General features: G+C 37.6%; 1 protein-coding gene across 1 annotated transcript; it reads right to left on the reverse strand.

Moving 5' to 3' along the window:
* Positions 1-1,669: 1,669 nt before the first annotated feature.
* Positions 1,670-8,624, reverse strand: LOC107297048 (PDZ and LIM domain protein 4-like). Its single transcript, XM_015826406.1, has 4 exons — positions 8,450-8,624; positions 4,580-4,737; positions 2,580-2,700; positions 1,670-2,076 (listed from the first exon to the last, which is right to left on the reverse strand). Exons 1-4 carry the CDS (start codon positions 8,596-8,598, stop codon positions 1,872-1,874), a joined length of 633 nt encoding a protein of 210 aa, XP_015681892.1. The 5' UTR covers positions 8,599-8,624; the 3' UTR covers positions 1,670-1,871.
* Between the last annotated feature and the right edge of the window lie 14,388 nt (positions 8,625-23,012).

Below are 23,012 nucleotides of genomic sequence, written 5' to 3' on the forward strand. Positions count from 1 at the left end.
AAAAAAATAAACTCAGTCAATCAAGCTTCTTTAAATGAGAACCCTAACAATACAGACAATGTGTTAATGGTATAGAGAACTATGTTTTAACTAAAAGTACATACTTTTATTCATCCTTGTTGCTCCATTTTACTTGTTAAAGCATAATGTAGTTTTCACATTGGGCAAGTTTCATCCTATGTTATCAAGAAATAAATGTCTCTCTGCCACTCTCTCTCTCTCTCTCTCTCTGTCTCTATCTATCTATCTATCTATCTATCTATCTATCTATCTATCTATCTATCTATCTATCTATCTATCTATCTATCTATCTATCTATCTATCTATCTACCTACCTACCTACCTACCTACCTACCTACCAATCATCTTCTATGTGTATTTGTCTGAAATGAGGCTTAATTTTCTTATAATTGTATGGATTCTTCTGCATTTCATTCAATTCATTCCAACATGAAAAGACTTCAGTATGTCCAAGGACATTCAGTTCTGAAAACTCAAAATGAAAAATCACTTTGTGGTCTTTGCCCTATTGTTATCTGGATTTCTTTTATATTGACTGAAATGTTTGCCACAGAGATGAATATTCAAATAAACTGAATCTGAGAACGGTTCTATATTTCAGGCTTGAATATAAAATCTTATGGTTTAAACACAAAGGAGGAAGTAATAGAAATAGTTGTCCGTGTGATTTGATACAAAGGAATAAACAGCAAGAGAGATTATGGTATCTCACAGGAAAAAAAGAACATTGGTATCATATGTAAAGATTCTGTTATATCTGATTCTTTGCTGTACATGCATTCATACATTTCTGTTTACAGAGAATTTTACATTTGAGAGTTCTTAATCTTAATACAAGTGTCAACATCACGTGATCTAGAAGGACCTGAGAACACACAAATCATCTTTAATATGCTCACTGCTCTTGACCAGCTCAGGGTCAATTATGGGTTTCCAATAATGTTTTCTTTAGGAGAATTTAAAGGGCAGTATTAGGTCAGCAGAAAGTTCCAGCTACTAATGCTGCCATGTGTCACAAGGACAACAAAAAGGGGTTGTTTATCACACATTTCACAGGAAAAATGTGAAATGACTTTTGTATTATTACCAAAAAAAATAGTGTCCATGTCCGTGAATAAGGCTACCACATCTAGGCTGCAAAACAGTCAACCATAGAGGGCACAAAACATACAGAATCCTCTAGCTTGCTACTACTTTTTAATGGGTGTCCAAATTTTGGCAGCTTAGATATGGTAGCCCCTGTATGAAACCACCAGGAGTAAAGCTCAACTCAAAAAAGATTTTCCGTTTTTGTTTCCTAGGTACTGAACATAACTAAAATAACAAATAGGCAGCAACTATAACAACACCACTTGAAGAAGGATTTATAAGAGAATTTCTCTAACTATATTAATAATACTAATAAACATGGTCTCAGCCATGTTTATGGCTGAAAGCCACAAAGCAGTATTTATCGTATATCTATATTATTGACAAAAGTAAAATTTAATGCAATGCTTTAAACTGTCAGTTCTTAAAGTGCCTTATTTTTAAATGGGACAAAAAGAAATACTGGTTGTATATGGAAAAGTTCTTTTTAAAAAGCATCTATTTTTACATAGATTTTGGATGGTTTACAGCAAATATTATTTGCATTTAAAAAAAAAAAACCAACAGCACAGCAACCAAAAAGCGAAGTTTTGTAAGAAATGAAGGAAATTATTCTTTTCAAAGGTTTTCTGCAACCAGTACTATCCCATCTAAGGTCCCAAGGGTAATTCATTTGATTTCTGAAAAGTATTTTACTGAGAATAAACCCTTTTGACTCTCTTCTAGCCCTTTCGCCCTGGCTGGGAAATAAGAGTATCTATTTAGACAAGTTCAACTTTGGCATTCGGATAAACAGCTACCACGTCGTATCCTTCTGGTGGTTTAACCCTTTCCTTGGCATGTGTCTCACAGTATAGTTGTTCCTCAATGAAGAAATAGCCCCTTTGCTTCAGGTTGAGGCCACAGTCGTCACACATGAAACATTCTGGATGGTAGAGCTTGTCACGGGCTTTCACTATTGTGCCACTGTTAGAGTGAAGGAGAGAAGATAAGAAAGTTAAATATTAAAACCATTAATATTTCTTTCAGGTTGTTACATAAGCCCAAGCAGTTCTGTTTCACCTGGGCACATCCCTGGCTCATAAGACAAAGACGAAGAGGCTTTACTGTCTGCAAAAGCAAGCTGCTCCTTAATTCCGCATCTCTGAGCCAACTGGATTCCAATGAAATCAGGGAATCCTCTTTTGTGCGGAGTTCCCACCAAATTTTGGAACAACAGAGGTACTCCGGATCAAGAGACTATAACATTCGTGAACGTTAAAGCTGCAATACATACTTAATTAGCCTTCCTATGGAAGAAGAAGTCCAGACGCCATCCTGCTCTTATAATTCCACCCAGCACATAACGTGGTTTTATGGGCCATACATAACAATGAGAGTTTAAAATGAAACAGATGGCACTTTTATTCGCTAGCTTTCCCAAACAGGACATAAACTATTAAGGCTCCTGGGGAGATTCGTGTACTTACACAATGCCGTTACCACATCTGGTACACTCAGGGAGCACCTGCAAGCCAGACATGGCTCCACCCAGTTTAGGGACTGGAGATTTAATGTGTCTTGGACTGGTCACTTTGTCGTACTTTTCACCTGTCAAGAAGGTAAGATAACATTTCAGTATTATTGATTTAAGGCATGCGGAATGTCCCCAGATATGAAAACGTATTTGTTTAAATACGGGTAGTCCTCGACTTACAACAGTTCATTTAGTGACCATTCAAAGTTACAAAGTTACACTGAAAAAAAGTGACTTATGACCATTTTTCACACTTATGACCACTGCAGCATCCCCATGGTCACATGATCAAAATTCAGAGATTTGGCAACTGGTTCATATTTATGATGGTTGCAGTGTCCCGGGGGGATCATGTGATCTCCTTTTGCGACCTTCTGACAAGCAGAGTCAACGGGGAGTCCAGATTAACTTAACAACCGTGTTACTAACTTAACAACTGTGACAAGTAAAGTTGTAAAATGGGGCAAACTCACTTAACAGATGTTTCATTTAGCAACATAAATTTTGGCCTCAATTGGGGCTGTAACTCAAGGAATACCTGTAATTTCTCCTGGAATTCAAAAGTAAGGGGTTGGCTTTATTGCATACACATATTCCTTCATCACCAGAATGATAGGAACTTCCTAAGGCTGCATTCACAGAAAGCAGGAAATCCTTTAGAAATCAATGGGATTTTTTCCTGAGCTAATATGGGGCTATATGTCAGATGATATAAAGCTTAGGGAACAGGTGACCAGCATTAGCCTTAAGGTGTTTATTTTAAAATGGTATCATGATTATAAGAATAAGAAAGCAAGATAGCATGGGAATATCATATGAAGTTCTGTTTTGTCAGATAAAATCAGAATTTTTTTTAAAAAACGGGGAAAATGGTATGAGAGAGATTTAAAAAGGAACAAAGGAAAGCTGGTACAAAAGAGCTGTATGGAGGAAACACAAGACAGATGATGTTCCCTAATTTAGAAAATGTTTTTACTTTATGGATGGGGGGGAAAGATATGACCTCTCGCTATGTAAAAGAAATCAAGCAAGGCAATAACACTGCTAAAGTGCACTTTTATAGCATTGGCATGCCAGATTTATTTGTTTTACTGTATGTCAGAACTCAAAGAGACCTTTAAACGTCTGTAATAAAAGCAAGACAGCATGTTAGGAGCTGGCTCTTTTTAAGGATTATATTATGAAAAAAATCTATGTAGTTTGAACTAAGCAAAAAAAAGGGAACTCGAGAAATCTTTATATACAAGATTATATACATGAAGCATGTAATGCTTATGAATATACAGATATGCAGATACCAATGTCCACAGTCCAACTGCTCTGCTTTTTAAATAGCCTATGAATGCTCTGAGCCTTTGCTTGATAATACTGATGTCAGTGTCCCCTTCCCCTGTTCTTTTTAATCACATACTCTGGGTGGTTTTCCTGATTTTTTTTTCTTTTTACTTCTCCGCTCACATCAATACTAAAATACAAAGACCTGCAGTTAGAAGTGGAACAACTGTGGCAAAAGAAAGCAAAAATAATACCAATAGTAATATGCGCGTTGGGGCGCAACCTCAAAACAACCAGAGCATTGAAGAACGCCATTGGTGTTAACAAAACCACAGTCAATTGCAAAAGGCAGCTTTACTGGGAACAGCTTATATTAATAAACTCGGATTAATTATATTAATAAGAGGAGGAAGGTATATTGGATATGTTTGCCACCTGGGGTTCTTTGTAAAAATAATAAAGGCGAGATACAAATAAATAAATAAAATATCTTGTGATGATATCTTTAACACCATCGAACAACATCTGCCTATCCCAGGTCCTTGGGAAGGACACAATAGGGGGGTTGAAATGCCAAATCCAGCCTAAACAGCTAATCAAGAATCATTGTACGTATGGTTTCTAAGACTGGCACTTACATTAAGGTTGGCATAAAAGAGGGACGTTTGTGCTGCTTACCATTCTCTCCGGCTTCCAACATGCCCTGCAGATACCGGAAAGATCCTGATTGCTTAGGTTCTGAAACAGGCCTTTCATGATCTTGTAGCATTTTGTACACATCGGAGTCTGTGTCAATTCCATTTTTGTTCCTTGGTAGAGACCTTAGAGGATCAGCACTGTGTGAATAGAAAATGAAGGTCAACCAATTGATGCCAACTGAAGAGGTACCAACCTAAAGTCCATTAAAGAAAAGGAGTCTTTTATGAGGAGCTTCTCTCACAATGTTTTCTAGAACTGTTTCATCAAATCACAAGCTTGATAACTGCAACTTTTGGCAAACAAATTCTATGTCTACTAATGAGGATTCAACCATTTGTTTCCCCTTCCTTGCTTCTGGAGCGATGGTTGGTCATGTGCAATCTATTATATGCAAAGAGTTGCCAATGAAAGAGCCCTTGAGTTCATTCTACTGGCTACTGAACCATACATTTAAGACTAATCGGTAAGTGAAAGACAGCTGCTGCAGTTCGTTGACTTACTGTGTTACACATGGATCATATTTTAAAAAAATGCATTAAATTAAATTACTGAAGGAATTGGAAGTCCTCCCGCCACTGAATAATATTTCGCACTGGAGTTATTTTTTTGTTATTGCCAAACATTGTCTCAGGGATACTACTTTTTTTAAAAAAAACCTTCACTCCTTATAAATTTGATTCCTTGTGGATTGGGTTGCATTTAATCGATAATACATTTGAAAAAGAATTAATGTTTGATGTAATGTTTGATGTTTTCTTTGATGTACATGGCAAACATATATGGCTAAGAAATCAAAAATAATGGTCACTCATACCATCATACTGGGTCCCTTAGAGCAGGGCTTTTCAACCAGTGGTATGGGTACCACCTGTGGTACATTGGCACCTGGCAGGTGGTACGCGACCATCCTAGAAAAGTGGTAGTGGGGGAGGGGAATGAGCTGAACCAGTGGCAGCACTGCACAAGCCTGAGTGAGAGATGGCTGGAGCTGCAGGGATGTCAGGGCTCAGCGGAAGCGCCAGGATCAGCATTTTTTTCGGGGTTGTCAGGGCACAGTGGAAGCACCAAGATCAGCACCAGGCTCCAGCTGGAGCTTGGTGCTGATCCTGGCGCTTCTGCTGAGCCCAGAAGAAGCGCCGGTCAGCTGGAATGTTGCAGCATCTCCAGAGTCTTGTGATTTACATTCAGATGCTTGGCAACTGATTCATATTTATGACGGTCACAGTGTCCCAGGGTCATGTGAAGTGACCAAAACCTGCTGCAACTACCCAGAAGACAGGGGGAATAAAAACCAAACACCCCCCACCCCACCCCCACTGCCAATCCACAACAGAAATGCTCAAACAATGAAAACCTTGGACAGGAGGAAGAGCGTCGCCAGGCAAGCAGGCAGGTGTCTTGCTCGGCTGAAGCTTGGGGGGGGCACTTTTTTCAGTGCCGTTGTAACTTTGGACAGTCACTAAGCGAACTGTTGTAAGTCGAAGACTACCTGTACTTTTATCACTTTTTTCCTTTTTTGGGGGGGGGGTCATCAAGTTTTTGACACCTTGCTAGGCGACTGGTATCCTAAAAGTGGTACAATGGGCGAAAAGGTTGAAAAGCTCTGCCTTAGAGAGAGCTCCCTATTTTGCCACCCATAAATTTGTGTGTGTGTGTGTGTGTGAAATAGAAGAAGCTCATTTCAGTTCAGTCTTATTTAAATGATGCATTCTGAAACCCTAACCCTCCAGCCTTGGAGAGATGCAACAGTGTGCTGGAAATGACTGTTAAGAATGGTCACTCTTAAAAATGCTGGACCCTATTGCCACCATTTTAGCTAAAATTGCTGACATTCCTCTGATTTATTTTCACCTGGTTTCACCTTTATCATCCCGAGTGGATTTCCTATTTCTTGTTTATTTGCACCTGGAATCAGTAGAAATTGTGGATTCTAATTTGATAGATATAAAACATCTAAAATATTTTTGACAAGCCACCCTCCATTTTAGTATTATTCTATTCCTGATATTAAAGTATACAGCCGTGATCTGTTATTTTTCAAGTGATCCGTGTTTATAAAATCCAGCTAAGAAATTACTTAAATGCAGTCTACGGTAATGTCCTTCAGATGATAGGAATTATGCTTTCAGAAGAGTGTATATTTAACACCAAAGTATGTTTGTACTTGGAAAATACAGCATCTTAACTTAATATATGACCAGCCCCCAACTTCTATTTTTCTGAATTTATCTTATTCATACAATGTACCATGCAGGTCACTTGAGGTGCCGTGTGCTTAAATCTAGCTGATAGCTTAGGGTTGCTATTACAATATAAACCCAGATGTCTGAATTTAATCTAGCAGCCCAGACCAGTTTAAATCTCAGGCCTAAATAGTCATGTATTACAAAAATGTATCCTCATCCCATTTTTAACACTTCCTTGTGCCTATTTAAAACTATTACTTTGTAGCACTGCATATATATAATTTAAAGGGAGAGTGTGGTGTAATAGTTTAAGGCACTAGGCTAGAAACTTGGAGACTGAGTTCTTAGGCACAAAGCCAGCTGAGTGATCTTGAGCCAGTCATTTTTTTCCTCAGTCCTAGAAGGAAGGTAATGGCAAAACATTTCTGAAAAAACTTCCCAAGCAAACTGCAGAGACTTGTCCAGCTACTCTCTGAGAATCAGCACAATTGAACAGAGGGGGGAAAATAATAATAAATAAAAAACATTACACATTTTTTTTTTAGATGGCTTTACAAATGGGAGTATCTATGGATATTCTCAATCATCTAGGTCAGGGGTCTTCAAACTTGGCCCTTTTATGACTTGTGGACTTCAACTCCCAGAATTCCTCAGCCAGCGTTCCCAGAATTCCTCAGCCAGCGTGCCTGGCTGAGGAATTCTGGGAGTTGAAGTCCACAAGTCATAAAAGGGCCAAGTTTGAAGACCTCTGATCTAGATTATGGTTGTCCCAAAGGTGCTTTTCAAAAGGCAACTGGACTTTCTTGGTTTTTCCTTGAAAATGTCTCACTTCTCATTCAAGAAGCTTCTTCAATTTTCAGTTGCCTTTTGAAAACCACCTCTGGGACAAATGGGAATGTTCCAACATGAATTTCATTTTTCTTTTGCCAATTTATGTTGACAAAAAATTATTAGGCTGCTATTTTAGCAATTGTGTACTAATAGATAAAGCAATCTGTAACACAAACACTGTTTTACCTATGGCAGTTGAACAAGTAATCATTTATTGTCATATGCTAAGCTGTAAATCAGTTTAAAATCTATAACAAAGTGGGTTTAAGATAACTCCAAACAAGGATATCAATCAATGTGATACGTGTCTTTTAATTAGGCTACCCTACCTAGCGTATTACTAGACAACATAAAGGTGGATAAAATTCTTCCATTTTGCTGCCATCTACTGGCCATCTGGATTTCTGGAGCCCAGATAATGTAGTTTGACTTTTAGTAATATAGTTGAATAGTTGGCTGAATCATGTGGGAAAATAGTGCTAAAATGACTTTTCTCAAGTATTTAAATCCATTTTAGGTGGAGGGGGGATGCTCTTCCAACAGAAGCACATAGTCATTTTAGTGTATGTGAAAGAGTGAATATTTTCATCTGGAAAAAATGGTGCAAACCCTCCCCCCCCCGACACTTACCTTTTCGTACTGGGTGTACCATGTCTGGACTAAAACATCCAGATGACCATTAAAGGGATGTGAAAAGTGAGAGCTTCCCCTATCTCTCTACTGCCCTCTAGCATTTGCCTGCATTTTTGCAGCATGGATGCAGCAACCCTACTTCATTCATTCAATTCAGGCATCTCCAAAAGCAATTCCATTGTCATGTAGCCTTCCATACCTTTGCAGAGTTGTGATATGGAGACCACTCATCTGTGAGGGCAAACTAGACTCTGGACTGTTGTTTGCATGCAGACGTGAAGGATTATTATATTGCAAATTTAAGGTCTGCTTGTTGTCTGTTGGACTTCCTCCAGGTGAAAAGGCCATGGGTCTCCTGTTTAGAGTAGGTCCATTATCCTAAACAAAAGAAGAAATCATGATAAGTTGCCCTTGTCTGTAATAAACCACCCCTTTCAGTAAATGGCAGTTTACCATTAAGTGGCCCACCACCTGCAAACAATATTTACTTAATACTAATGGAGCCCGTAAATTGGGGAATAAAGAATCAGCAAAGAGGATCTGTTTGAGGAGGAAGAAAATATATGTATTTTACATGTGTAAGACACCTGCTGTACGATGTCTGTTTTAACTTGTGTTGTATCTACGTTAATTGAAATAGATATTCAAGTTAGATCTAGCTTTGAGGAAACGTTTTGATCCTAGACAAATAAGAAGAGATAAATGTATGGGTGGGCAGATGTAAACATGGCGGTTTAATGTCTGTAAAAATAATAGTGTTATTGTTTTTAAGCTCTGTAATCTATTAATGTGAAGTCAAGGGGAACTTGACTAGGAAACAGTCATTATAGCCTGACATTATGGAGATACAATTAATTCACACTCCTTTTCAATCAGGAAGACTTTTAAAACTATTTCTTTAAACTGCTGTTTGAATCTTAGGATGATTGCCAGTATCCATTTATTTCTATATACTAAAATGCATCAATGTTTTTATTATTTTAACAGTTAATGTATTTTGGTTTTCTTTTTCTTTTTTTTAAAAAAATTGCTCTTGTACCTCATCCAAAGGCTGTGAGATTGGGACTTTTTAAAAAACTGCTGTAAAGTGAAATTAAAAGGTATCTATTAAGACTCATGGGCCAAGGAAAGAATGCACAGTGCTACAGTTATTTGGGGTTTCATTTTTAGAACAAACATGTATGAGTTTGGTTTTACAAAATAGAATGTCTAGTCATTTGTTTAAATACACAATCAACAGTGGCTGTCATCAATAGGTGTTTCCCTCCTCTTCTTCCCCTTCTCCTTTGCCATCTGTTCTCGTAACCATGCTAACCATGAAAGCAAAAGGAATAACGTGAAGAAGCAGAAGCCATTATCTACCCTGCCCATTTACCCTGGGGAGTGCTAGAAATGGGACCTAGGGGGAAATTCCTAGTGGAAATAACTACAGTAAAATGAATCTTACTTGGAGGACAGAAGTAGAGAAATGAGCAAGAAAAACAGCAGTTAACTGGAGAGGATATTTTCTGCTGGAAGAAGTAGATTAAGAACCGTAATCAGTGTATATAATTCAGCTCTTGGAAATAAATTTATTATTCTTTAACTAAATGTCCAGAAAAGTTAATAAAGCACAAACAACAACAACAAATAGGTGATACTGTAAATAAGATGCCAGTCATGAAGTTTGGTGTGGTGATTAAGGTACCAGGCTAGAAACCTAGGAGACTATAAATTCCAGTCCTGTTTTAGGCATGAAAACCAGCTAGGTAACCTTGCACTAGTCACTCTTTCACACCCCAACTTACCTCACAGGCTGTTGTGGTGAAAAATAGGAGGAGGAAGGAGTATTAGATACATTGGCTGCCTTGAATTATTCATAAAAATGATAAACCTGGGATTAAAAAATCTATTTGTCTGTCTGTCTGTCTGTCTGTCTGTCTATCCATCCATCCATCCATCTATCTATCTATCCTCATAAATCTGTTCAGAATATTTATTTGCTAAGTCCATGTTATAGCTTCCCTCACATTCCTCAACTTATGTGAGTTTTCTTTGCTTCCTTAAAACAATGGGGGGGAAAAGGTAGGGATGAACACTGATATATCTCTCTGAATCCTAACAATAGCCCCCTCATTTTTATACTTAAAATATAACTAATTTTTGTTTTAAATAGCCTGAAGTTTATATAAAGATGTCCATAAGTCTTTATAAAGAAGGACTTCCTCCTTCAAGATGGAAAGTGATTAATATTTATATGTACTTATATGTAAGGGTGTAGGTATATACATCTGTTGTGTATAGCATGTTTATATGTGTGTTATGTATGTGTACACTTTTGAGAGCAAGCAACAGAATTTCATTTTTACTGTGTGCCAGTGTGCACACAGTAAAAAATGACAATGAAGTTTATCTTATCTTAAATCTTTCCTACAAAACAAAATGTATTCTAAACCTGCACTGAATTATTCTTCCAGCAGTAATAATTAGGTCATTAGCATTTTGAAAATTATTCAAAAAAAATTGCTCTGGATATTGCACAAGGGTTTCTGATATCCTCTTTCTGATATTTTATTAAAACGAAACCTGTTTTTTTCCCTCTTCTTGAGCCTGAAAAGGGTGGTGCTGCTTTAAAAACTAGAATGACCTTTGAAAGTGCTAATGACCTAATGTAAGCATCCTTAAAGCAATTTGGAAAGGCAGCAGGAAGTAGTTACACTCATGTGGAGGCAAAAGCCCAGTCACACAATAATTACAGTCTCCAGGCCTAGAGACTGTAATTTTATGATATGCATAATCAGTGTAAAGATTTTTCTAAAATTTTCTGCAAATTACATTTTACAGTTTTTCAAATATTTACCTATGAATGAATGCTACTCTTCTTAAAGCTAGCTGGGTTTTTTTTTCCATAAGAAAGATTTCCCTAGAATATGTATTTGTGCTAGAACTGTTTAGAATTGCAAGCCCTGATTAACTATGGATCCCTTACTTCCCATTTATTTCTTCCTGACTTCTGGGAATGGATGCTGATTATGAGAGTAAATGGCATCAAGCCAGTGTGCCTTTCCAACCCCTCAGCTGGTGCCCAATTATTCCTTTGCATTGCCCAACCCTTGTACAGGAAAAGGAACTGGGAGGGGAACCAACAGAGCCTGCACAATCAGAAACGCAGCCAGACTTTTTTGGTAACTCCTTGTACCTAGAAAATGATTCTGTGGGCCTGTCACTCGGGCACTTCTGCTGAAATAGATTGGGCCATAGTTTGTTCCTTCCCCTTAAAGAGAAAGCAGAGATGGGACAATCAAGTACCACACTAGCTCTGTTTCTGGAAGCATGGTCTGCTTCTTCTTATGGAGGAGGAAAGAGGCACTATGATTTTCTTCAGCTGGCTGGAATAATAATAAGAACAAAGGCGTACAAAGCCAGAATCGAGAAGACAGCAACAAATAACAAATTCCACTCTGCAAAGAAGCTGAAGAAATAGTGGACTACCTAGTTAGCTGCTGCAAGAAGATTGCACAGACGGACTACAAACAACAGCATGACAAAGTAGCAACAATGGTGCATTGAAATATCGGCACAAATAACATTTGCCTTCAAGCAAGAACTGGTGAATTCACAAAATAAACAAAGTAATAGAAAATGAAGAAGTTAAAAGTGCTCTGTAACTCTACAAGCAGACAAGGACCTTACACAAAACACTCCAGATTTAACCATTCTTGATAAGAGAAACAAAAAAGGCTGGATAGTAGATGTGGCAGTGCCTGGAGATAGCAGAAGAGGAGACAAGAGCTGGAGAAAAAACACAAAATCCAAAGAGCTACAAATAGAATTAGAACGACTCTGGCAAAAGAAAGCAAAGATACTACCAATAATAATGGGCTCCTTGGGTGCAATCCCAAAATACTAGGAGCATCACTTTAACACGATTGGCATTGGCAAAATTACCATCACTCAACTGCAAAAGGCAGCTTTGGAATATCTTACATTCTGTGATGATACCTTTAGCACCATCAAATAAAAACATCTGCCTATCCCCTGGGAGGGACTTGATAAGTGGATAAAAACTTTTTTCAGTATCCTTACAACTTTGATTGATTGCTAAATTAATGGTTCTAAGTCAAGAACTAAACTAGTAGCAAAAATTATCATCACATATGTCTGACACTCCCCATCAATATGTTAAGGTTGCAGAGGGAGAAGAATCAGGATAAGGACACATGTCCAGCCTCCTCTCCATGAGAATATTCTTCCTCTCATTGTACAGACGTCAGGGTGAGGCTGTAGTAGACATTTCTCATTTTCTCTGTGCTTGTTCTTTTCTCTCTGAAAGTCTAAACAGAGCTAAGATGAGAAATGAAAGATATGAAATAAATAAGCAAGCTCATTACTTGTTTTAACCAACTGCTGTCAGCAATTGGAGAGAGGGAGATATAGTTTGATTATTCGTCTTTTGGCCTTAGAGCTATAGTTTTCCAGATTTTTAGTTTTTGCTACTTTAATTAGAAATAGCACATTTTCAAATGTTAAACACACTTTTTAATTTTCCTGACTTTATTGTCCTCTTACACTGAAGGGGAACAGGAATGGTAAACTGGAAAGATGTGGCAAAAGAAATTACTTCTCTTTATGGCTAAATGCAAAGTTTTCCTATCTTAAATTAGCACAACAGAAAATAAACACTTAAAATGTTCAAAACATTAGAACAAGCAAATGGCAATATGCATAAGAAAATAGGAGAGAATATTTGATGCAGCTCATTGTGCTGAATGTTATAAATTTGGTATACAGATTTATTCTCTCTGAAGAGAATCTTTTCAGTTTGTTACCGTATTTCCTGCTGAGTCATGTCAACTAGCACACAGAGCCTTTATAACTATAATAGTTTTGCCAGATTCTTAGTTTCTGAAAAGTGATTTAATGTTTCTGAAGTGCACAACCCAATTCAGCATCTTTTATTTCATCTTTTTCTCTTACTGACACAAATATGGCACTTTTGGTGACCCCTGATAAAGCAAGGGGTGGGATTCATGTAAATGTAGCTGCTATGTAATTTTTTTAAAAAAATCTTTTTAAATATACATTTTAAAATAGTTCATGAGAATACTGTAGCTATATAACTATAAATATAGTGATAGTGTTAACCACTCTTTTAAAAGTAAACAGATTTTAATGGATTTTCTAAGAGAAGGAAATCCATGTTGACAGGATTCACAAAAAATGAGTCCAATTCCAAATTCTGATTGGAGCAAAAGAAAAATCTAAAAGGCCAGAAAAGTTGAAAAATACTCATTTGTCATTTTTTCCTAGTGTTTAGGAAATTCTATTTTTGACATTGTTGAAAATTACCTTTTCCACCATTATTGCATAGCAGAAAAGTCAGACTTCTTTTCTTGTTTATATCAATCAAAATAATTCTTGGCAATTTAAATGAACCCTTACATCAAACATGGCGTTACTGAAACCTTCCCCAGCTTTCTACAAACCAACAAATGTTGGGATTGGGAATAGTTCTTTTCCAAAGCAGTCACAATATGCATATGGCATGTCAGAGAACATTGGGTTCCTATGATTTATCTTTCCATGAGGAAGAGCCATTCAAGCACTAGTGAAGAAGCAGAATTGTGTCCCACTGGCTCTGATTCTACGCCTAGAGCAGACATGTCAAGCTCGCGACATCACGTTACGTCGCGCAACGTATTGGGACAGTTTTGCCATTGCCGGCAATGGGGTAGGTGTGGCTTCCACGTGACATGTCCGGCCCGCAGGCCGGCAGTTTGACACCCCTGGCCTAGAGATTCAGACCCCAGTCTACCTACCTACTCAGGTATGCAGTTTCCTTCACATGGAAAGCCAGAGATGGAGGAGTGCTCAACTGCATGCATGAGGAGGCATTATGGGGTAGGAGGAAAGAAGAGCTGATTGACTCCATCCTCCTGAGACAGACAGACTGGGAGAGCCCTGAATTTAAGGCACTCCCTGAGAGCCTTACAGCAAGGGAACTGTGACATCTTCTATATATTATCTAGCTAGTTTCCAACTTCAGGCCATGATAGTCTCCTTGGAAAACCTGGACTCTTTCTGCCTCACTCTCAGCAAGAAATGTCTGTTTATCTTGTACCTGGAGTGCAGCTTGCTTTTATAAAAATTATATTAGGACTGCTTCCTCCCCAGTTAAAAAAATCTTGCCCAAGCATATATATATATATTCTAGAAAAGTTATTCTGTTCTGCAGATGGAAAAACATCTTGGAGCAACTCCAAACAGAACAAATTGGAAGTGCATGGGAAGGAACACACAAAACCAGGACCAAATGTAAAAGGTTAACATTAACTCAGTCCTAAGCCATTTATTGTCTGAATAATTATCTTTAAGAAAACTTTCACTCAAACCATCTTGACTCAGCTCTGCTTCAAAGGGACTGCTCATCTAATTCACTCTTACCTTCATTTTAGACTGATAAGCTCAAGAGATAGTTTCTTTGCTCTCTGCCCAGAATAACACAGTGCTTTTAAAAACAAAGAAACCCCATCACTTAATAAATAAATTAGTGACCCCCCCAGTTATTAAATTTCCATCAACTTGATTTAGCCTCTCTAAGGCTTTTAAATCTTACATCTGCACTGCAGCCTTTCCTTAAGATAGTTATTTCATTTGCAGCAGTACTTTTCTTAGCAGCTTTAATGGTAAACTTTCCGCAAGAGAATGCCCTTCAGATGTGTTATTGCTATTAGCACAGCTGGTTGGAAAATTTGGAAGTTCTCATTTGCCACACATGGCAACAGACCAATATGACCCTAGACCAATACTTTATCAATTTGTCTTAGAAAGTTTTTTTGTTAAGGAGAGGATCTTAAAAGGGGCTTAGAAATATTTCGAATGAATGAAAGCATTCATTTATCCATCCTTGTTGTAAATGGAGGTTATTAAAAATATGATGATGAGGTCCTCTCATTATCAATTATGATTAAGCTAAGGCCTTCTAAAGACAATGTTAAGAGGAATATCTCCTGCCATAAAAACAATTATAAAAACTATATAAATGATAACAAAATTCAGTTCTTCCAATTGTTCACGGTCAGTTATTAGGAGACCTGTAAACATTACTGCCCTATGGAATTGTCTCTGTGCCTGTGAAATGCACATGGCTTTTGCAGGAGGAGGTGACCAGATCTATTTCAGAGTCTTCCCAGTGTTGGCTATCTTTATTCCATACAGTTCCTCTGTGCCTCATGGAATCAAGAGACATTCCTAAAAAGAAGATAGGGTAAGCATGCAGAGACTAGCATTTTGCTTAGAAGCAGTTTTAGAAATTTGAAGCACAAAAAGAAATGCATAAAATTAACAGATCCAATGTTTACACCTTAGCAGTGAGAGGCAGATGTAGAAGAGCAGTAGGGAAGCATGGATATGTTAAAGCAGTGATGGCGAACCTTTTAGAGACCGAGTGCCCAATCTGCAACCTAAAACCCACTTATGTATCGTCGGGTGCTGGGTGGGCGTGGCCAATTCGGTGAGTGTGGCCAACTCGGTGGGTGTGGCCAATTGGATGGGCATGGTCCATTGGGTGGGTGCGGCTGCAGTGGTAACGGCAGACTGGGTGGGACTAAAATGTTCAATCAATCAATTCCAACTTTGCAAGATCTTTTTTTTTCCACGAGAAGTTGAAATTGATTGATTGATTGAACCTTTTTTTTTTTTTTGCAGATGGCAGCTGAAGGCCTAGGACTGGGGCGACGGTGCGCATGCCCACAGAGAGGGCTCTGCGTGCCACCTGTGGCACGCGTGCCATAGGTTCGCCACCATGGTGTTAAAGGATTTCTGGGAATAGTCTGAGTGAGCTAATACTATGAGAAGAGGAAGTTTTATAACCTAAAGATATGAGAAGAGGAAGCAGGGGAAAGATGAGTAATTTTGCTTGGTGCAGGAGGAAGTAGTTGGATTACTGCTAGGAAAGAGCAATGGGTGGGGTCTGGCACTTCTTGAGAATGATCCTGAAAAAGGAAGACCAAGCCTGGGGTGAGAAAAATAGCATGCTATGGGTGATCCAGAGTGAGGGAGAAAGAAAAAAAAAAAAAAAAAAACCACAATAGTTCTAAGGAATCTTAAATAAAGTAGCTTTTAGCCTTAGAAACTTATTCTGTGTCTTCTTATTTTTTGTTGGCCCAAGAAACTGGTTTGATTTTGTTATCCTGAAGCTTGGATTCAACTGTGCCTTGCATTTAGAAATTTGAATTTGTCTTTTAGGTTCTTTCTATTATTATTATTATTATTATTATTATTATTATTATTATTATTATTATTATTATTATTATTATTATTATTATTATTATTTTAATTTATATCCCGCCCTTCTCCTTGCGGACTCAGGGCGGCTAACAACCAGATAAAATGCTACTACCAAAAAACTACAAATTAAAAACATAATTAAAAACAAATATTAATAATTGGTCTNCTGATCTCTGGGGGTAGTTCATTCCAGAGGGTGGGAGCTCCCACAGAGAAGGCCCTCCCCCTTGGGGTCGCCAGCCGGCACTGTCTGGCCGACGGCACCCTGAGGAGACCCACCCTGTGGGAGCGTACAGGCCGATGGGAGGTAATCTGCGGCAGAAGGCGGTCTCGAAGATATCCCGGTCCGATGCCATGGAGCGCCTATGATTGGTTGCACTTACTACAGTGGCTAATTTTTTATACTACTCATATTTTCCCAACATTCCAAATGTGTCCAAAACTCTAAAAAATCAAGTATTAAAAGAACTAAATGTGCTGCTATAAACTGCAGAATCATGTATCATTCATTGTTGGTTTTTTTTGAGCTGCCCTTCTACAAAGTTATGTAGACTTCAGTTCCTAGAATTTCCCAGACAGCACTGTTGGTGCTGGGAATTCTGGGACTTGAAATGTTTGTATCTAAAGCATGATAAGGGTTTTCTATGACATCACACAGATATAATAACTATTATGTGACTTTATCTATGTATTAAATAAAATACCGGTAGCAGTTATGTTTCATTGCTAGGTAGCTAGAGGCTAGTCTGCATACCTCACTGTTGTTTCATCATTGTTACATGTGTCAATTGTCTCCAGAACTACAATGGAAAGGAAGCACAAAGAAGCTGACAATGTTTATGGGACCATAAAATTGCTCCATGGTATTAAAATGTATGTGAACAGATGTGCTGGTTTCCAAAAGCTAATTATGCCAGAAGAATTACACCAAAATGGAAACACGGTTTTAAAAGTAGTGCACAAGTTTCTGGAATGAGTAATTGTTTGCTAAAAGTTTTCTTCCTAGATGGATGTGATAAATTACAGCAGCCAGAGCAGCTCTGACTTCAGCACTTGTGGTCCTGCAGAAAAGATGTTCCACTAGAGAAAGGAGCACATCCGTCATGGAAATGGAACATCATGGCAATAGAACTCGCTTCATTTTTTGAGGGATTTCCAAATGAAGCTCTTCATTCTAATCTGATCTGGCCTTCTGATTTCATGGGAAGGGTTATTAAAAGATCACAACGAACAAAGCGCACTACCTCAGACTAATTGGCATGAGATGTACTGTCTATACCAGTGATGGCAAACCTTTTAGAGACCGAGTGCCCAAACTGCAACCCCAAACCCACTTATGCATCGTTGAGTGCCGGGTGGGTGTGGCCCATTGGGTGGGCGTGGCCCATTAGGTGGGCGTCTCTGCCGTGGTAACGGCAGACTGGGTGGGACTAAAAAGTTCAATCAATCAATTCCAACTTTGCAAGATCTTTTTTTTCCCGTGAGAAGTTGAAATTGACTGATTGATTGAACCTTTTTTTGGGGGGTACACGGTGGTGGAGGCCTAAAGCGAAAAGGTTTTATAAAACCCAGCTGAAGGCCTAGGACTGGGGCGACGGCGCGCGTGCCCACAGAGAGGGCTCTGAGTGCCGCCTATGGCACCCGTGCCATAGGTTCGCCACCACTGGTCTATACCTAATATTCAAAATTGTCTCTGATAAGAGATTGTGTAATCAAGCTGTGCAGCACTTTAGATTCAATTTCCAAAAGGTATTTCTGAGCAAGTAGGAACTCAACATTGGTCTACAACACCTTAAAGCAGCCATGCCCCTTAAAACAATTTGGTCTCAGGAAATGGCTCTCACGTACCCCAAAACACCTTTTAGGAAATCAGATCCAAATCCCTAGTGTACATATTGTAATAGTAGTAGTAGTTGTAGATTAGTTGTATAACTGCCAATAGGTAAATCATTATATCAAAAGCTGAGTTAAGTGTTATCCCTGCAGAGACATTTCACTTGCATGATGAATTCAAAGCTATTGGATTTCCCTCTAAGACACCCTTTCATTAAGATATCAGTTCTGTACGCTTTATGTGTTCGGCAGCATCTTGCTTGGTAAGTTTCCAAAAGTGGGGATGAGATCACACAACTGCTTTCCCTCGTTCCTGTTTGAGCTGAAAAAGGATTATTGCTGTACAAATGTAAATCCTTTTCTCCTAGAATTGGTAACATAATCTGTCATGTTACAAAAAAATATCAGAGGACAAAAAAGAATGATAAAACATGAATAAATGGGATGCTTAAAAAGATTTAACAACAGGAATAAATGGGAAAAAGCATATTATGAGCTTTTTCCTGCAAATCTGGGTACTGCGCTTTTGCTTGTAAATAGTTCCACGAAAGCTCGTAAAACCTTTGTTCTAACTTCCATAGGTTTGGGATCAGCAAATTAAATATTTAATTTTGCAGAAACAATTTGTAAAGGACAAGAAGATATTTCTTTGGACATCTGGAAGGTAAATTATGTGCACATTTATGAGCAAACGGGTCCTATATAAACAGGACAGCAAAGCATCTGTGCCAAGAAAAGAAATTTCCAATCGCTAACTTCAAGTTATTCTAATGGTCTGTCTTCATCCAGTTTCCCCAGGTAGACAATCTGTTGTGTGTATACTAATTTCAGCATCAATTTCTCAGCTGTATATGTCAGTTTAAGTATTGTTACATTGACATTTACTAATCCAGAGATTAGTTCACACAAATTTGTCTGTGTCTGTCTGTCTGTCTGTCTGTCTGTCTGCCTGCCTGCCTGCCTACCTGCCTCCCTATCTATCTATCTATCTATCTATCTATCTATCTATCTATCTATCTATCTATCTATCTATCTATCTATCTATCTATCTATCTATCTATCTATCATATTTCTAAACAGACCATCTCCCTCAAAGAGGGGCTCTTATACGACCTATATATGAATAATGTTTTATTGTTAGGAGATAAAACAATCTCTTTAGGAGACTTAACAATTTATAAGAATAAATATTCTTTATCTACGTTCTATCTTTTATCTACATACCTGAGAAATGTTTCAGTAGGTTTTATTCTTCAGTGTTGTGTATATATTCACTGGACAAGGCTTCAGTTTGGAACTTTGTGAACAAGATGACTGACTGAAAGTAAGTGGGGAAATACGATGATATTCCTCCAGCGTTCCTATTTAACTCTGAAAATCTGCCTGGGGGATCCTACAGAATAAACAAGGGCTACCAGGGAAAGTAAAAATGAAAAACTAACAATAGCCCTTTGTATATAGGAAAAAGAGCCCTTTCAGTCACAGATTAGAAATTCTTCAGATAACCGCATGCATCTCTAAAAGAACAGCAGCCACAAAATTATTTCATAACCGCTGTCAAGTTCAAACATTGATCTTTCCTGATTTATTATTTGCATTTCAGGATAATTGAGGCATTTTGCAATGCATAGAATATCAAGCCTAATGTGTATTCAAAATAACTTTGAACAGATGATCATTGAAACGTGAAATAACTAGAAAAGAAGGTTGGTTACAGTCATTTTATTTCACCTCAAGAATATTCTTCATTTGAAAACATTTTATAGCAGGGGTCCTGAACCTGTGGCCCACGGCCTATTCGCCACTTGGCCCTGTGAGTGGCTGGCGGGTGTGTGCATGCACTGCCCGACTCGCATGAGCATCACCACAAGCATTACGGCCCCACTTGTGTGAGCATTGTGGGCGTTTGCGGCCCCACTCATGCGAGCATTCATGGCCCCACATGCAAGCGCTCATGTCACCATGAGCATCATGGGCGCTTGCAACCTCACTCACGCTTGTAATGGGTATTTGCGTGCGCACGCTCGTGCGCATGCATTCACCATCACTCACAAAACCATCCCTTCTTTTCCCCCCTCGCCCTGCTCTGGGCCGCCAAACCCAACAGGTTGGAGAACTCTGCTTTATAGCGACAATCTATTTCATTCTTAAACAAAAAAAAAAAACCCCACCCCAATAGGCTGATAAAATGTATTCAAATTTGTCTCATAAGCATTAGCTTTTTTTAAGATTTCCTAGCAAATGATTCAGATTCAACTCTACAATTGATGCTGTTATTCTCCATTAATCTGCCATACTCATATATACCACGGGTTACCCTATGGGCTAATTTGTAGAGATTTGAGAATGTTAGAAGAGTAAAATATAATCTGGTTCCTACCACATTCAGAAACATAACAGTATATCCAGGAGGGCATTTTAATGAAGCATTTAGAGCTTTACAGTTGCCTTAGATTAAACTAGCTGAATGACGCAAATATATTTTAAACAATTCCTAGAATTTCTAATCAACACGTGAAAGCTAATCTTTAAGAAAAGAATGTGTACCAAGTAAACCAATTTTCATGTTAACATCCATGCAAGGGAGAAAATATGAAATCTGAAAAGAATGTAAAAAGAAGTAAACAATCCTCTTTTGATGTTTTGCAAACAGAGTGTTTATTATGTTTTATAGTTTTATTATAGTGAATCAACATAAATATAAAACACACACAGTACTAAAGTTTAAAAATTTCTGACATACAGAACATTAAATTCAAAGACATCTGCCTAAAGGGAAATCTTTGGGATTTAAAGAACTTAAGTCAAACATTTGCATATAAATCTTTCCTTGCAAATCAGAAATACTTTCTCATTTACTTTTTATAATTATATCTTCTAGTAGATTTTGGAGGGTGCCAGGAATATATCTGTTCCTTTCCCCCGTTCATGGGGGTTTATACATAGGGCACTTTTTCTTAAAACTGCACTTTATTACCTTGCCAGAGATTTATCTGTATCAGTGAAGATACAACTTCAGTGAGCAAAATAATCTTTTGAAATTAATGCTATGTTATTCTCTGTTGCTGTTTTAGATCTCCTGTTTCCTTTTCTACATTTTGGAATGCACACGTGGGACAATCAACTTTTTCTGGACTCTCATAGTTCATGATATGAATATTTTGTTTCTAAAGAATCCCACGAGCCATTTCAGTTAAATGAAAAAGGACTAGGTAATATGGCATTTGTATGTATGTGTACATATATTTTATATAGAATGTACTGAATAGATATATACCCCAAATGTATTAAAGCTATAGCTATTCTCCTGACTTCTCCAAGCTATTCCATACAGTAAATGGATCAGTAGATTTTATATAGGTCTTCAGAGCTTTGTTCTNCGAGCCATTTCAGTTAAATGAAAAAGGACTAGGTAATATGGCATTTGTATGTATGTGTACATATATTTTATATAGAATGTACTGAATAGATATATACCCCAAATGTATTAAAGCTATAGCTATTCTCCTGACTTCTCCAAGCTATTCCATACAGTAAATGGATCAGTAGATTTTATATAGGTCTTCAGAGCTTTGTTCTACTTTAGTACATGGTTATCTCTTGCTGCAAGAAACCAGCTTTAAATTGAAAAGGGAATATATTCTTTTCTATTATTTCCATGTTAAAAACTAGTTTTCCCTCTTGTTAGATTCTTTTTTTTTTTAATTTTTATTGAAAAGCAAAAAAATTAAAAACATTGAACATGGTAACACAGATTTGACATATATCTCATTTCACTATTACCATAAATTACTAATGAGAAAAACCTATACAATAACATCACTCTAATCACAATCTTGAATTATCTCAGTACAATAAATGCCCTGCTTTTCCCCCCACCATCTGTAAAATTTGTTCCAAATTTGGTAAAAAACCGTTTCATCCTGATTTTTAAGTCTTCTAGTTAACCTATCTAATTCTGCGCAATGCATAATTTTATGAATTACGCTTTCCTTACTAGGTATCACCATAGCTTTCCAATTTTGAGCGAATATAATTCTTGCTGCTGTAACCACATGAGTAAATAAAAACATATCCTCTTTGCTAACATTATTTTCAAGAATTCCTAATAACAGTGTCTCAGGTTTATATTGAATATTTTGTATATTCATTTCTGTTACCCACTCCCAGAAACTCTGGTTTCTCTTCAGATCATATACATCTTTCGCCCTCTTGTTAGATTCTTAGTTCCCCCGTGATTTTTTTTGCTTCTCCTTTTTACTCAAAATCCTACTATTGCTTCTTTTGTTTTCTGATATTATTGAACCGTGACTTTTTCTTTGGTATGTACAATGGTTTTTGCCTAAAATTTAGCCCTGACAATTCGTTCTGAATTAACTCTGAATATATATGTTGTTCTTTCACAGCCTACCCAATGACTAGCATAGTTCATGACAATAGTCCTGTGCCTTGTAAAATACTGTAAGAAAATTCAAATTCTTAAAATAAAACAAATCAAGTCTAAAAGAAATAGCCAGTGGCTTCTAAGACACTTGCTCAAAAGTATATTAGGGGATAATTATGGTTTAAACATTTTGAGTGGCTGCACCATCTCAGGAAGCTTTATCTGTATGGAAATATTTAGTAAATGTGGAGTTGCAGAATCCTAAAAGGTTTTTAAG

This window comes from Protobothrops mucrosquamatus, unplaced genomic scaffold (assembly GCF_001527695.2).
Source record: "Protobothrops mucrosquamatus isolate PMUCROS unplaced genomic scaffold, P.Mucros_1.0 scaffold3111, whole genome shotgun sequence".
NCBI classification, from domain to species: domain Eukaryota; kingdom Metazoa; phylum Chordata; class Lepidosauria; order Squamata; family Viperidae; genus Protobothrops; species Protobothrops mucrosquamatus.

Excerpts from the sequence above, each read along its gene's own strand:
- LOC107297048 (XM_015826406.1), bottom strand. The coding sequence starts at position 8,598 with ATGGCCTTTTCACCTGGAGGAAGTCCAACAGACAACAAGCAGACCTTA. Across the intron at positions 4,738-8,449 it reads CATATCACAACTCTGCAAAG|TGCTGATCCTCTAAGGTCTC; the intron begins GTATGGAAGGCT and ends CTATTCACACAG. Across the intron at positions 2,077-2,579 it reads AGATGTGGTAACGGCATTGT|TGGCACAATAGTGAAAGCCC; the intron begins GTAAGTACACGA and ends TCACTCTAACAG.